Consider the following 12,196-nt stretch of genomic DNA (forward strand, 5'->3'; position numbering starts at 1 on the left):
CTTCAGAGAAAGGTCTTAAATTTCATATAAATTGAAAAGCGCATTGATATTTGAGTTGTGATAAGACGGGCCTCAATCTGAAACGTCCGTCTGTGTGTCGCTTTGCGTGTGCCGACAAAAATAGTAAACATTGCAGTTCACTTGTTCCTAAATTCACAATCATGTCCAGTTCAGTGGACGTTAAGGACAGACAATATATGTATAGACTTGTCATCAGGTATGCTTTGAATGTCCTCTCCTAAAAAGTAACGAATTTATGTGGAAGGATGACAAGATGCAGCTCGCCGGTAGAAGCGTCAGGACTCCTAGCTGTTTTGATAATGATAGGCGTCATTGTTTTGGGCTTCATATTTTTGCATTGTGTTTGCGACTGTTCAGAAGCTGCATGCACTGCTATAAAGATGAACGTGCACTTCAAAATGTAGCATTTTTTAAATCTGCAACAGGAAAATAACCTACACTTGACCTGGTTTTCTTTGACATTAAAACTGCAAATCTTAGCTTTTGTTTTGTCCTCACTAAGATGAACGGGGAAAATTTAGAGAAAGTGCAGGAAAATCGTAAAAAATGAATTTTTTTTTCCAGTCAGAAAATTTGAAAATAAGTTGCTCAAGTCAAGGGAAAATGCATTCATTGTTTGGCAGTTTCTTGAAGATGTTTTTAAAAAGCAAGAAATAGATTTTTTTAAAAATATATTATCCTGGAATTTTTAACTTCCACCAGGGAAAATCAAGAATTTTTCCTTATGAGTTGGTGGGAACACTAATTTTCTAGCTGTGAGGACACTATTCCACCCTCAAAAGATTTCATATGTTCAGATGTCTTTTTTCAAAACGCTAAACAAAAATTTTTCAAATCCACATCTTCAGTCAATTGTTCTATGATGGCTATCAAAGTCTGGCGGTCAACTTGTCCAACTTGGTTAAAGCCACTCCAGCCTGTCCACCTTCTGACAAACTGATGCATGTGGTCAAGCTTGGACTGCAGGCAGAGGAAGGTGAGTAATCTTGTTGTCATAACTTAGACCCCATTCCCATACCTAAAGCGATCCAGCAGGATCGGGCCATCTCCAAGGGGATTCTTGCTAAATTGCATTTGGTTTCAGCGTATTACTATTAGATGTGTGGTGCACCTACCGAAGCAGCTAAAAGATAGATAACCCCTAACAACTTCAGTAGGCATGCCAAACATCAGAGCGTCTTAAGCTGAATGTAATTTAGGGAGAAACTCCTAGGAGATTTGACATTAAATTTCAGAAAAATACTAGGTCTTAACATTTCATCCTAATGAGTAGTTTCCTCCATTTGTAGAGAACAGTGAGCAAGACAAGCTGAAGGGAGATGTGACAGCACCAGGGTCTGGCATTGACCTAGAGTTTGAGACTGATGGTAAGAATGAAATATCTCAATTTGTATGCTAAAATACTTAGCATTGTTAATGTCCAAATATGTAGCAACCTTTGTCTTTCTATTTGCTCATCCATTAAGATTTAAAAGTGTCTATATTATTTTTGAAAAAAAAAAAAATGTTGCAGAATTTTGAATAAGAATATTATTTTAAAGCCTAGATTGAACATTTAAAATAAAAATGGTTTCTCCTGACTATTTGCACAATTGCTGTTAAATTGAACCATGATTATGATCTAGCAGCATATTAAAACTTTTAAGTGTTAAAACAGCTTTGATGAGTTTGCAGAATAATATTTGTAAGTCTTCAGGTGAATATTAGTGTTGGAAGAACAAAAAAGTACTAAAATATGTTGTTAAATCATAAATGAAAATTATCACATACAAGCCGAAATACGTTCAGCTTACGGCCAACCTGGACATAAACCATCAGACTGATGTGAGTAGATGTTGTGTCTCACTGACTGCTAGGTGATGAGGGCATATATCCAGGCTGGCCGTAAGCTAATGGTATGAAAGTTTTTCAGCTTGTGTTTCATAATTTTCATGTACTGTATGATCCAACTACCAAGCTAAATAACATTTTAGCTTACATTGTTGTTGTTTTCTTCCAGTCCAGAGGTTTGCCTCTGACATCTCCCAGTATGAGACATGCTATGTGACAGCACACAAAGCTCCCTGCAGGGCTGGCGTGTTTAATAAGACAGGTGATTCTTCTTTCCCTCCCTACTCTCTCTCTCTCTCCCCTCTCTCTCTCTCTCTCTCTCTCTCTCTCCTCTGCTGAAAACCTACTAGTAGTGAGCTTGACTCATATTCACTTATTCAAAATCATGTTAGTCATGATTATTTCCCTGAAAAAAGAAGACAAAAAGAAGCTCATATATATCAAAGTAAAGAGCCTTTATTAACTAAAAAGATAATTGTGTACTTTTTTTACAGGTCAGCTTATAGCCACAGGATCAGGAGATGCCTCAATAAAAGTAAGAAAACATGGCTTCAAAATGACAGAAATTATTTCTGATCCATATTTGTCCTTGACTGATCCCTCAGTAATTTTCCCATCTGCCTTAAGACATTTTTGTCTAGTTATATACAAAAGAGAAATGATATACCAACCAACTGCACCTAATCCTGAATCTCTTGAAATGAATTTGTGTGAGTTAAACAAGTTTTATATAAGGAAAAATATGATAAACAGGGAAAATTACATGGCCTGGGAGAAAAAGTTTGTTATCTGCTGCACAACAAAATGTTCAGTCAGTAAAGTAAAATGACACCTTGCATTTGTAACACTTGGCCCGTGGCAGCAGTCATAGATTTTTTCCCATGCATTATATGTAATTTTTTTCATTTCAAATGCAAAATTTTACTATTTTTCTTTTGAAACATGTGGCAGTAATTTCACTTAATTATTTAATAAGATATCCGCGCATAAAGTAGCTTAACAATAGAGTTAGACAGTCAAGGGGGGAAATAAGAAGCGCCATATGAATGAATGCATTACTGTACCTTGTTGGTTTCTTTGAGTGCATTCAGAAAAGAGATCCAGGGATCATATATGGCAACCCACTTAAAAGGTTGTTGCTTAATACTGGATTAATACTGAATAGATTCCACGCGGGGATTACGCAACAAGCATTCAAGTGGATTGCCTGTATTTGATCCTCAGATCTGTTAGTCCACTGTTGTGAACACGCTCTTTCTGTTAGATTCTAGATGTGGAACGTATGCTAGCCAAGAGTGCCATACCGGCTGACCAGATGGCGCAGGAGACCCCCCAACAACAGATGGAAAACCACCCTGTCATTAGAACTCTGTACGACCACACTGATGTGAGTAATACTGTCATGGTTTGTTAGACTTTTTGATTGCCCTGTTTATGAAAGGTAAACTGGAAGTCACATTTGCCTATAGTGCACAGAGAGGATTTTTTGCTGAAAAGAGATAAAAGACTGTTTATGTGTCTGTCTGTACATCTGTCTGATTTGTCTGTCTGTTTGTTTGTCTGCCTGTCTGTCCATCCATCCCTTTCAGTATCATCAATTTGTCTGTCTGTCTAAAGTGCATTTCTTTCTGTGTCTGTTACATTTCTGTTTGTCTGCCTATCTGATTTGTCTGCCTTTCTGTAGGTCCGATATTTGTTTTTTTTTTGTCTGCCTGATTTGCCTGTTTATATGCCTGTATGAATGTTTGATTTATCTATTCTCTGTCTGCCTGTTTGTGTGTCTTTCTGTTTGATTTGCCTGTTTGAACATTCTGTGAGCATTTGTTTCTGGTTATCATTCAGTTTGTCAGACATACATACAAACAAACATGCAGGAAGTACTGTATATTTAAATTTTACAGTGAATGACAATATAAGATTCTCTCTTTTTTTCATTGTATTCAAAGAAATATAAAATATAAGTTTTATTTCCAAAAAGGTACACAAAACACATTATGTTCTTGTTAATTTTTGAAGACAAAAATTATTTTGTAATAACTTAATAAATTATATGTTATCCTAATCTGTAAACTTTTTAACTATTCAAGTTGATCTTATATTATTATTTAAATCATTACAGGAGGTGACATGTGTAGATTTTCACCCCTATCGCCAAGTCCTGGTCTCGGGCAGCAAAGATTATGGTGTCAAATTCTTCGAATTTTCAAAGCCATCTGTGAAGAAGGCTTTCAAAAGTATCCAAGAGGCCTCTCCTGTACGATGTTTGAATTTTCATCCTTCTGGCGACTATCTAATTGTTGGAACCCAGCATCCGACAGGTGATAACAAAAACGCACTAAACTCAGTACAGGCCACTTACTGGTATTCAAAAAAAAAAAAAAAACACAAAAAACAACTAAGATTAATAATTACTTTGTTAAATATGACATCTATATATTAATGTTAGAAATTTAATCTAAAACAAGGCTTCAAATTCCCCTTTTACTGTGTAATTATATAATTATATATGCAGATGACAATATTAAACATGATTTTCAAAAAAATATGTAACAATATATTTTTTTTTTAATGTCCAGCTTGTGTATTTATTATATTCAATTTGGTGATCCTTGTCTTATATGTAAAGATTTAGAGCAGGCCTACCCAACTACCAGACTCGGCACCTAAGGATCCTGAATTAACCGGTATATCGGACCACACTACCCGTTTTCAAGGTGTGTGTCAGATCGCATTTCGGAGTATCAGCCAGAACACCGACAAGATGAGCCCTGACATGCTCGGCTGTCACCTTGATTGGATAGTGAACGATTGTCGTAAAATCGCTATATGATTTTAAAACCGGGTGCATAATTTTGAAAGCCACCTAGATGAACCTTAGACTGCCACATTAATCTAATACAATGCAAAAAAGCCCTATCAAAAGTGGTTAAAACATTCAAACCGAATGTCGTAAAGTCCCCATATACCCCCATAGAGACAATAAAATAGAGTACTCTAAAGTAAGAGTACAGTTTAAGGTTGTTCAGCCGAGCGTGGATGAGCCCGGCTACAAAATTTGCTCTGGGGGATGATACTCCGAAATGCGATCTGACACACACCTTGAAAACGGGTAGCGTGGTCCTATATACCGGTTAATTCAGGATCCTTAGGTGCCAAGTCTGGTAGTTGGGTAGGCCTGTAGAGGCTCAGTCACTTGATACTTGACATTACTTCATAAATTGATATATCTTTAACCATGATAAATAGATTAAATAAATCAAATTTTCTGATTGGTTTGTCATCTGGAATTTGCCAGATGGATCCATGTGGTGCACAAGTACATAATATTTATTATTTTTTAGTGCGCCTTTATGATGTGAATACATTCCAATGTTTTGTTGCCAGCAATCCCAAAGAACAACACACAGCACCTGTTACAAGTGTGAGTATGGATTATTTATTTATTTATTTATTTATTATTATTTAAACAGTCCTTTGCAGTGACTGACATAGAAGGTAAAATATTCAGCAAAATAATTTTCAAACATATTTTAAAAAATAAAATATTTTAAAAAATAAAATATTTGAAAAAATATTTACTTTGACTGACAGTGAATTATGAAAAAAATCTATTACCTCTTTAATGGCACTTTTGACTGTTTTCTTCAGGTCGTAGTGGCTAGTGGAGTCTTTGGACAATTTTTGTGAAAAAAAAATTGATGGTTTGTCCAGTGATATCCTCAATAGATACACTGGTTTCTAAATTAAAGGATTCAGTGCATTTATTATATTGATATCAGTCTGAATTTGCTTATTACAGTATATTTATTTATTTATTTATAATTCTTCATTACAGGTGAAGTGGAGTCCGTGTGCTAAAATGTATGTATCATCTTCTAAAGATGGAGATTTGAAGCTGTGGGATGGCGTCAGTAATAAGTGCGTCAACACTTTCAAACGTGCCCATGACGGACATGAGGTGTGCTCTGCTGTCTTCTCAAGGAATTCTAAGGTGAGGAAAATGAAAAAAAAATCGGGGATTTTTTGCACTGGTCCATTTGACCAGTCATTTAAAAGGTATAAGCCTCAATGTTGTTATCTTTTATGTTTTATGTTTTTCACATGCAGTGCAAAGAAACATAGATTTTATATGATAATAAACATAGATTTTATCTTCTCCTAGCATTTTGCATACCAGGGTCATTTCTTCCACAGAAGGCGTGGACCTAAAGTTACATATGAAGTACCATATGAAATACCAAAAGACAATGTTTAATATTACCTGAAAAATGATATTTGAACAGATTTTTCTTTTAGTTCTCTATGCTGTATATAAATGTGGCAAACAAGTAAGTCAGATGGATGGGTCAAATTTACAACCCAAAATCTAAAGAAAGGAGATGTTTAAGGCTCTTCTATGGCTGATCTAGTGATTCATTCAGTTTATCCATTGACATGTTGACTTTATTTGAGTCGTATAAGAAATTTAATTTAGTAGAAGAGGTTTATATGCATTACTAAGAATCCACTCTCTATCAACTCTCCATTCTTATGTACTTTTAATATGTTTGTTTCAGTATGTATTAACTTGTGGTAAAGACTCCCTTGTGAAGCTCTGGGAGCTGTCTACCTCCAGGTGTCTTATAGCCTACACAGGGGCAGGGACAACAGGCAAAATGGAGCACAGGACACAAGCAGTCTTCAATCATACTGAGGATTATGGTGAGGGATATACTGGTGTACATAGGGCGCTGTCATGTCTAACATTTTATCACCTGGAACACCCTGACTAAATGTCACCTGTAATACACTGTTATATCCAACGCACTGCCACACCTAACACACTGTCACATCTCACCGTGTGTTACTTGCAACAAATTCTTATATACAACACACTCACACAGTACACAATATCACATAGAAATGCGCTTTTGCAACCAACATCCTGTAACACTTAATATCATTTTTACACTGTTTTGGTTATGTTTTGGATAGGTATCAGACATGCACACTCATGCACACACACATGCAAATGCATGCACAAACGGACAAGAATACAATATCTTGTATCTTTCCACAGTGTTATTCCCTGATGAGGCCACCACTAGTTTGTGTTGCTGGGACTCTAGAAATGCTGACAGGCAAAAGCTTCTTGCTCTCAGTGAGTTTTATTATTATTTTTATTATATATAATGCAAATATTGTTACCATCACTGGCCAAAATGTTTCTTTATCCTAGGGCTTTAACTACCAAACAGCATATTTGAGTACTTTCAATTTTTTGCTTCAATTTGGTATTAATGCAGAATAAATTTCTAATTTTTGTATCAATTTTAAAACCTTTTACCTGTCATGTAAAATTTGGTCAATTTGGCCTGGCAGTGATATGGAAATTATTATTATGCTTATTTTATTTTATTACCTCCGCCAAGGAGGTTATGTTTTCACCCCTGTTTGTCTGTCTGTCTGTTTGTTTGTCATCAACATAACTCAAAAAGTTATTGACTGATTTTGATGAAATTTTGTTACAAATATGTTATCTTATAAGTGATTAGTTATTGGTGGTGATCCGGATCAATAATCAATCAATAATCAATCATAATCAAAATTGCTGACTTGGCGGAGGTTTGCGCTCTTGGAGTGCTTTTCTAGTTTTATTTTATTTTATTTATTTTATTTTTTATTCCTTTAAATTTATGATGCTCTCATCGATTATTTTCAGGTCATAACAATGTAATACCTTGTATCGTTCACTCCCCCACTGGCCCCGCCTTCCTGACATGCAGCGATGACTTCAGAGCAAGGTTCTGGTACAAGAAAGCTTTGGACTAGCACTGTCCTGGTTATGGATTGGGTTGTATTGATTGAGTAGCCATTTCCTGGCCAAGAGTGATCAGACGCAGTGGTTTTAGCCTCTTGGTTATAGCGCCATCTATCAATCCTGTGATTTGGATGTTGTCCAATGGGACAGGAGGCCTGCTGTTGATGTTGAGTTTTCTTGACAAAAGAAATTGCAGAGAGTTTGCTGCATTTCTGTGGCTGGTTCAGAATTGGATTTTATGGTAACCTGGGGATTTTACAGTTATATATGTGGCCCATTGTCTTAAAACATAAGTGAGTGGGAAGATATGCTCATGGCTGCAAAAACTTTGAAAGAAAATCACCCGTTGTGCTGGGCCAAGACTGAATTATACCACAGCCGGTTTACTGAAATTAGACTGAGAAAAGTTTGAAAAAAAACCCTGTTTTTACAGCGCTGACAAGGCAGTAGTCTTGAGGATTTGACTGTAAAGGGAGGGAGAAGAAAAAAGTAGGAGATAAAAAGTAGTTTAACGCCTTTGTAATTTTGCATGTATTTCTGTATCTGTATCGGTTAGAGCAAATAAAAATCACTTTATCAATTCCAAGGCGATGAACATTTTTGTTCAGGATACTGCCTCTGTCGCGCCATTCAGTGCTATAGATGCCAACATTATCATGAAATACTATAATAATCTATACCAGTAGTATAGAGAAAACGTGCTAGCGGTGTTAGCCCATATGGTCTGACCGGAAACTATGTTTAGATACGAGCATATGCTGTTCCATTTTTGCGAGTGTGAAATATGAACTCCAAATATCCCAAAGATATTACTTGTCCGTTAACGTCATATTCCTAACCAATGTGCCATGATTTAAATATTTAGACCGGAACATATTCTCTTTTGACTTTGACCGTTACTATCAAAGGAAAGGTAGAAGAGCGCGAGTGAGTACTGCTAAGCAACCAAGGCAGTCCCTTCAAAAACGCCAAGGTCAAATACCCTTGTTACCGGCAATATAGGCCTTTCTGTTGGTTAGAAGGTATAAATTATTCCGAAAGGGCAAAGTGTTGTCTTTTACTGACGACCTACTGAAAATTTGGCGCATTTAGTGCGGTTCACGACCTTTAATATTTATTAATTGAAACTTCTTTTAGTAAAATATGTAAACAAAAGTTACCACGACGTACAACACGCTTCTACTTGGTCGGCCATTTCCTCGGTGGCCGTCATGGATGCGCCATACGCGGAGAATTTACAGGTACGTTTGTACGCCTTTAGACTATAAACTCATTTCGCAGTTCGATTTTCGAATTTTACTGTCACAAATGAAATTCACCTGTCTCTATCTTCGTTACGATTGGCTCAAAACTAGATGAGGAATGGTACATTAGGGTAACTATTAAAAAAAAATTAATAGTCTCTAGTACGTTAATAAAGCTTTTTATTTCTTCAAAATTAGTAAGCCAATCGATAGAGATGTAAGATAATGGTACAAAGAAAGACAAAATTACCAGAAAATGATAATGTTAAAGTTTATTTATTTGCCTGCTAAAAAGTAGTAACCGGGGGTGCAAATATGACACTGGTCTATTTCAATTCTGTCCAACCGCCACTCTCGAGTTTCGATGCCAAATTTTCTATTCTCATCGTATAAACACTAAGAGGCCTTTTTTCATTTGCTTTTGATCGAATCACCGGTTACGTGATTTTAAGCATCTACATGAAACCTGAATAAGCAATTTTTCAGTCCTTGAAAGTGAACTTTATGATTCAAAGAGAATGCAACCTATACGCTGCTGGATTTTCTCCTTGGTCAACTGAAGAGATAAATAGAATGATTTAAGATAACAAATCATCTCTTAACACAGTTCATACACTAGATATCGGTGCAAGTGACACATAAAATGCGCACTGAATTTTTCTGTGGTATATCTCCCTTGCTAATATTGTGGTTTTAACCACACTGTCCACATCTACATAAGTGGCCAAGAAAAGCGTTTCTACGCGAAGAAGAATGTTGAATAAGCGAAAATACATTATGGGCATAATGACCAAGTGGATTTTGTCACTATTCAGCCATGTACTCTTGGTTTTCAACATGAATGCCTGATTGTTTTACAAATAATGATCAGTCTCTAATTTATCACTGAATTAAGTCATTTATCTCTAAATTGCGAAAAAATGCCCCGAAACGCGTTCAAATTGTGCAAAGGGTTATAGGCGTGAATCATTGGTTTGCATTGCTGCAACGGGCCCTGACGTCACTTAGGCAGGTGCAGTGTGACGTCACCGACCTAAAAGTCGTGACGTCAAGGTTAAATGACTGTTTAATTGCAAGGGCCCAGGTCATCAATCTTAACCGACCCACTGCGAGCATTCATGCCGTCATAGATCCCTTCCACGCTGTACTTGTAGCTGTTGCCGTTCACAAGGTCGATCTGCATGTTGGCCTTGTACTCCGTGTCTATGGAGTCGGCGTACATGGTACCTGTGGCATACAGCTTTCGGTTTGGAGGGCACTTGATCGGCCATTCCCACGTGCGCTGTTCCGTTGTCGTTGTGGACCTCCCGTATGAGGCACTCGCGGTGACCTTCCAGGTTGAACTGACCTCGACGTCTGCAACCCCTGGGATACCCCCGGAGACCGTTGTCTGCAAAGAGTACTCCAAACCTGTGGTAATGCTCCACTGTCGCGTAATGGTGACGGATCGGGAACCCTTCACGGTGTAGGTCTGTTCCACGGACGATTCATTGGTGATCCTCTGCTGGACGACGGTTTCCGGGACCGAGGCGACAATCTCCGTGTCAAGATTTGGGTAGGTTACGTCCACCAATCGTGCCTGCTTAATTGGATGTAGTATGGCGAACCCCAGACTGTCGACGTCCTCGCCCCCGGCGCCGAACATTCCGCAGACGATGCCGGAGCCCACATCCGGCCAATAACGGCCGTTTTCATCCAACCAACGTGAGAAGATTCCCCAGTCGCGCCCTTTGTCCGTCTGCAACCAGATGGCGCCGAGACGATGATTCCCGCCAGAGCTGGTCTCTCCGCTGGCCTGGATGTTGAGCTTGGTCAGCTTCTCGCCGCTGTTCAAGCGAAACTCGCTGGAAGCTCCAGATCGCTTCCCAACAAGGTGAGACTTCCCGTCGCTCATCCACATCTCCACTCCACGGATACGCCAATCGTCTTTCCAGGCTTTTAGCCTGGTCATAATGGCGCCGTCGTCCAGCCTTACGTACGTGAATGGCGTTCCGCCATTTCCGCCAGAGGCCTGAAAAGGAAAGTCAGGTCTCACTACTAATTACAATCCATGAAAATTTCCCTCCCAAATCTCCCCCCCCCCCCCTCCAAAAAAAAAAAAAAAAAAAAAAGAATAAATAAATAAATAAATAAATAAATAAATAAATAAATAAATAAATAAAATAATATAAATAATAGTTATAATGATAAATTTCGGTAGCTCTCTCCAATTCCCGCCAATCCCATCAGAGAACTGAAATTATTACTGTGCATGAACCCCTCCCACCCTACCACCTGGCCTACCAACTTTATCTTTTGTAGTTCACTCTAAGTTCAGATCTCCAACCACCATAGAGCGTGCTATACACTATTGTGCTGCAAAAATAGGCGGAAATCTTCAATTGCGGCAGTAACCGGTTTATATTAAATACCACACTTTTTTTTCTTTTTCTTTTTAAGTTTTGTAAGTGAATAGTTTTGTGAAGTGGCATGTAGGACCTCATTAAACGAGCACCAATTCTGTACAGTCACTTTCACAGCGAAAGTGCAATGTCGAAAAACGTAATTCCGAATTAATTCATTTTAATTCAAATATACTGCAATATGTTGCATAAAATCGCGCATAATTAGGGCAAGGACATGTTTTCTTAAATACAATTTTCGCGACGAACCCCGTACCGATCTGTAGTGCATGCAGTATGGTAAGAATTAACATACCTGATTGGTGGTGAAATACCTCTTGTCAATGCTGCTGAATTCTTTGAGGTGAGGCATTCTGGAGTAAAGTGCTGTGATTCCTCGATCCTGGATGGATTTGGTGTATAACCAGCGGAGACAGCGTGACAGGTGGGAAGATGTGAAGCACGGGCGTTGTATTTATATGCATTTTCCACCCCTACTTCTGCGCAAGGCCGACGCTGATTGGTTGTCCTAGATATGTCGTGTACAGGAGTAGGTGTTTTGGCTGCTGTGACTTTGTTGCACTTACTACCGGTACACTCCTGTATTTATTCTAACGTTTGATATGCAGAAAAAAGCATTTTTGATGACCTTGTTTATGGTCGCTTTTTCCATTTCCTGACACACATGTCAACTAGAGACAAACCGGACGTACACTGAATATTTTTAGACACCTGAAAACCATGGGCCCGGTACTCGGTAACCAACGAGTTAAGCCCACCCCCACAAGTATCAAACTGTACCTTTTTTACCCCAGAATAAAGTCATTATACAAAAAAGTGGAAACTTGAGTCACGCCATTGGCGATCACATTTTGTGTAATCTTTGCATGTAATTCTGCCTGTAGTCCAACATTTTCACT

At 38.0% G+C, this 12,196-nt stretch overlaps 2 protein-coding genes across 2 annotated transcripts; one reads left to right on the forward strand and one right to left on the reverse strand.

Annotated features, from left to right (window-relative positions):
• Positions 1-57: 57 nt before the first annotated feature.
• Positions 58-8,242, forward strand: LOC106157402 (cleavage stimulation factor subunit 1). The gene is made up of 12 exons (XM_013533035.2): positions 58-217; positions 870-997; positions 1,311-1,388; positions 2,021-2,113; positions 2,346-2,386; positions 3,116-3,238; positions 3,971-4,169; positions 5,193-5,272; positions 5,687-5,842; positions 6,408-6,552; positions 6,911-6,991; positions 7,553-8,242. The coding sequence occupies exons 1-12, from the start codon at positions 162-164 to the stop codon at positions 7,660-7,662; spliced, it is 1,290 nt and encodes a 429-aa protein (XP_013388489.1). The 5' UTR covers positions 58-161; the 3' UTR covers positions 7,663-8,242.
• Positions 8,243-9,152: 910 nt separating this feature from the next.
• LOC106169422 (aerolysin-like protein) lies at positions 9,153-11,753 on the reverse strand. Its single transcript, XM_013548880.3, has 2 exons — positions 11,593-11,753; positions 9,153-10,906 (listed from the first exon to the last, which is right to left on the reverse strand). The coding sequence occupies exons 1-2, from the start codon at positions 11,647-11,649 to the stop codon at positions 9,962-9,964; spliced, it is 1,002 nt and encodes a 333-aa protein (XP_013404334.2). The 5' UTR covers positions 11,650-11,753; the 3' UTR covers positions 9,153-9,961.
• Between the last annotated feature and the right edge of the window lie 443 nt (positions 11,754-12,196).

Source organism: Lingula anatina, chromosome 9, assembly GCF_051362555.1.
Source record: "Lingula anatina isolate TDL-2025a chromosome 9, LinAna3.0, whole genome shotgun sequence".
Lineage (NCBI taxonomy): Eukaryota > Metazoa > Brachiopoda > Lingulata > Lingulida > Lingulidae > Lingula > Lingula anatina.

Excerpts from the sequence above, each read along its gene's own strand:
- LOC106157402 (XM_013533035.2), top strand. The coding sequence starts at position 162 with ATGTCCAGTTCAGTGGACGTTAAGGACAGACAATATATGTATAGACTT. Across the intron at positions 218-869 it reads ATGTATAGACTTGTCATCAG|TCAATTGTTCTATGATGGCT; the intron begins GTATGCTTTGAA and ends CCACATCTTCAG. Across the intron at positions 6,992-7,552 it reads GCAAAAGCTTCTTGCTCTCA|GTCATAACAATGTAATACCT; the intron begins GTGAGTTTTATT and ends GATTATTTTCAG.
- LOC106169422 (XM_013548880.3), bottom strand. The coding sequence starts at position 11,649 with ATGCCTCACCTCAAAGAATTCAGCAGCATTGACAAGAGGTATTTCACC. Across the intron at positions 10,907-11,592 it reads GGTATTTCACCACCAATCAG|GCCTCTGGCGGAAATGGCGG; the intron begins GTATGTTAATTC and ends TTTCCTTTTCAG.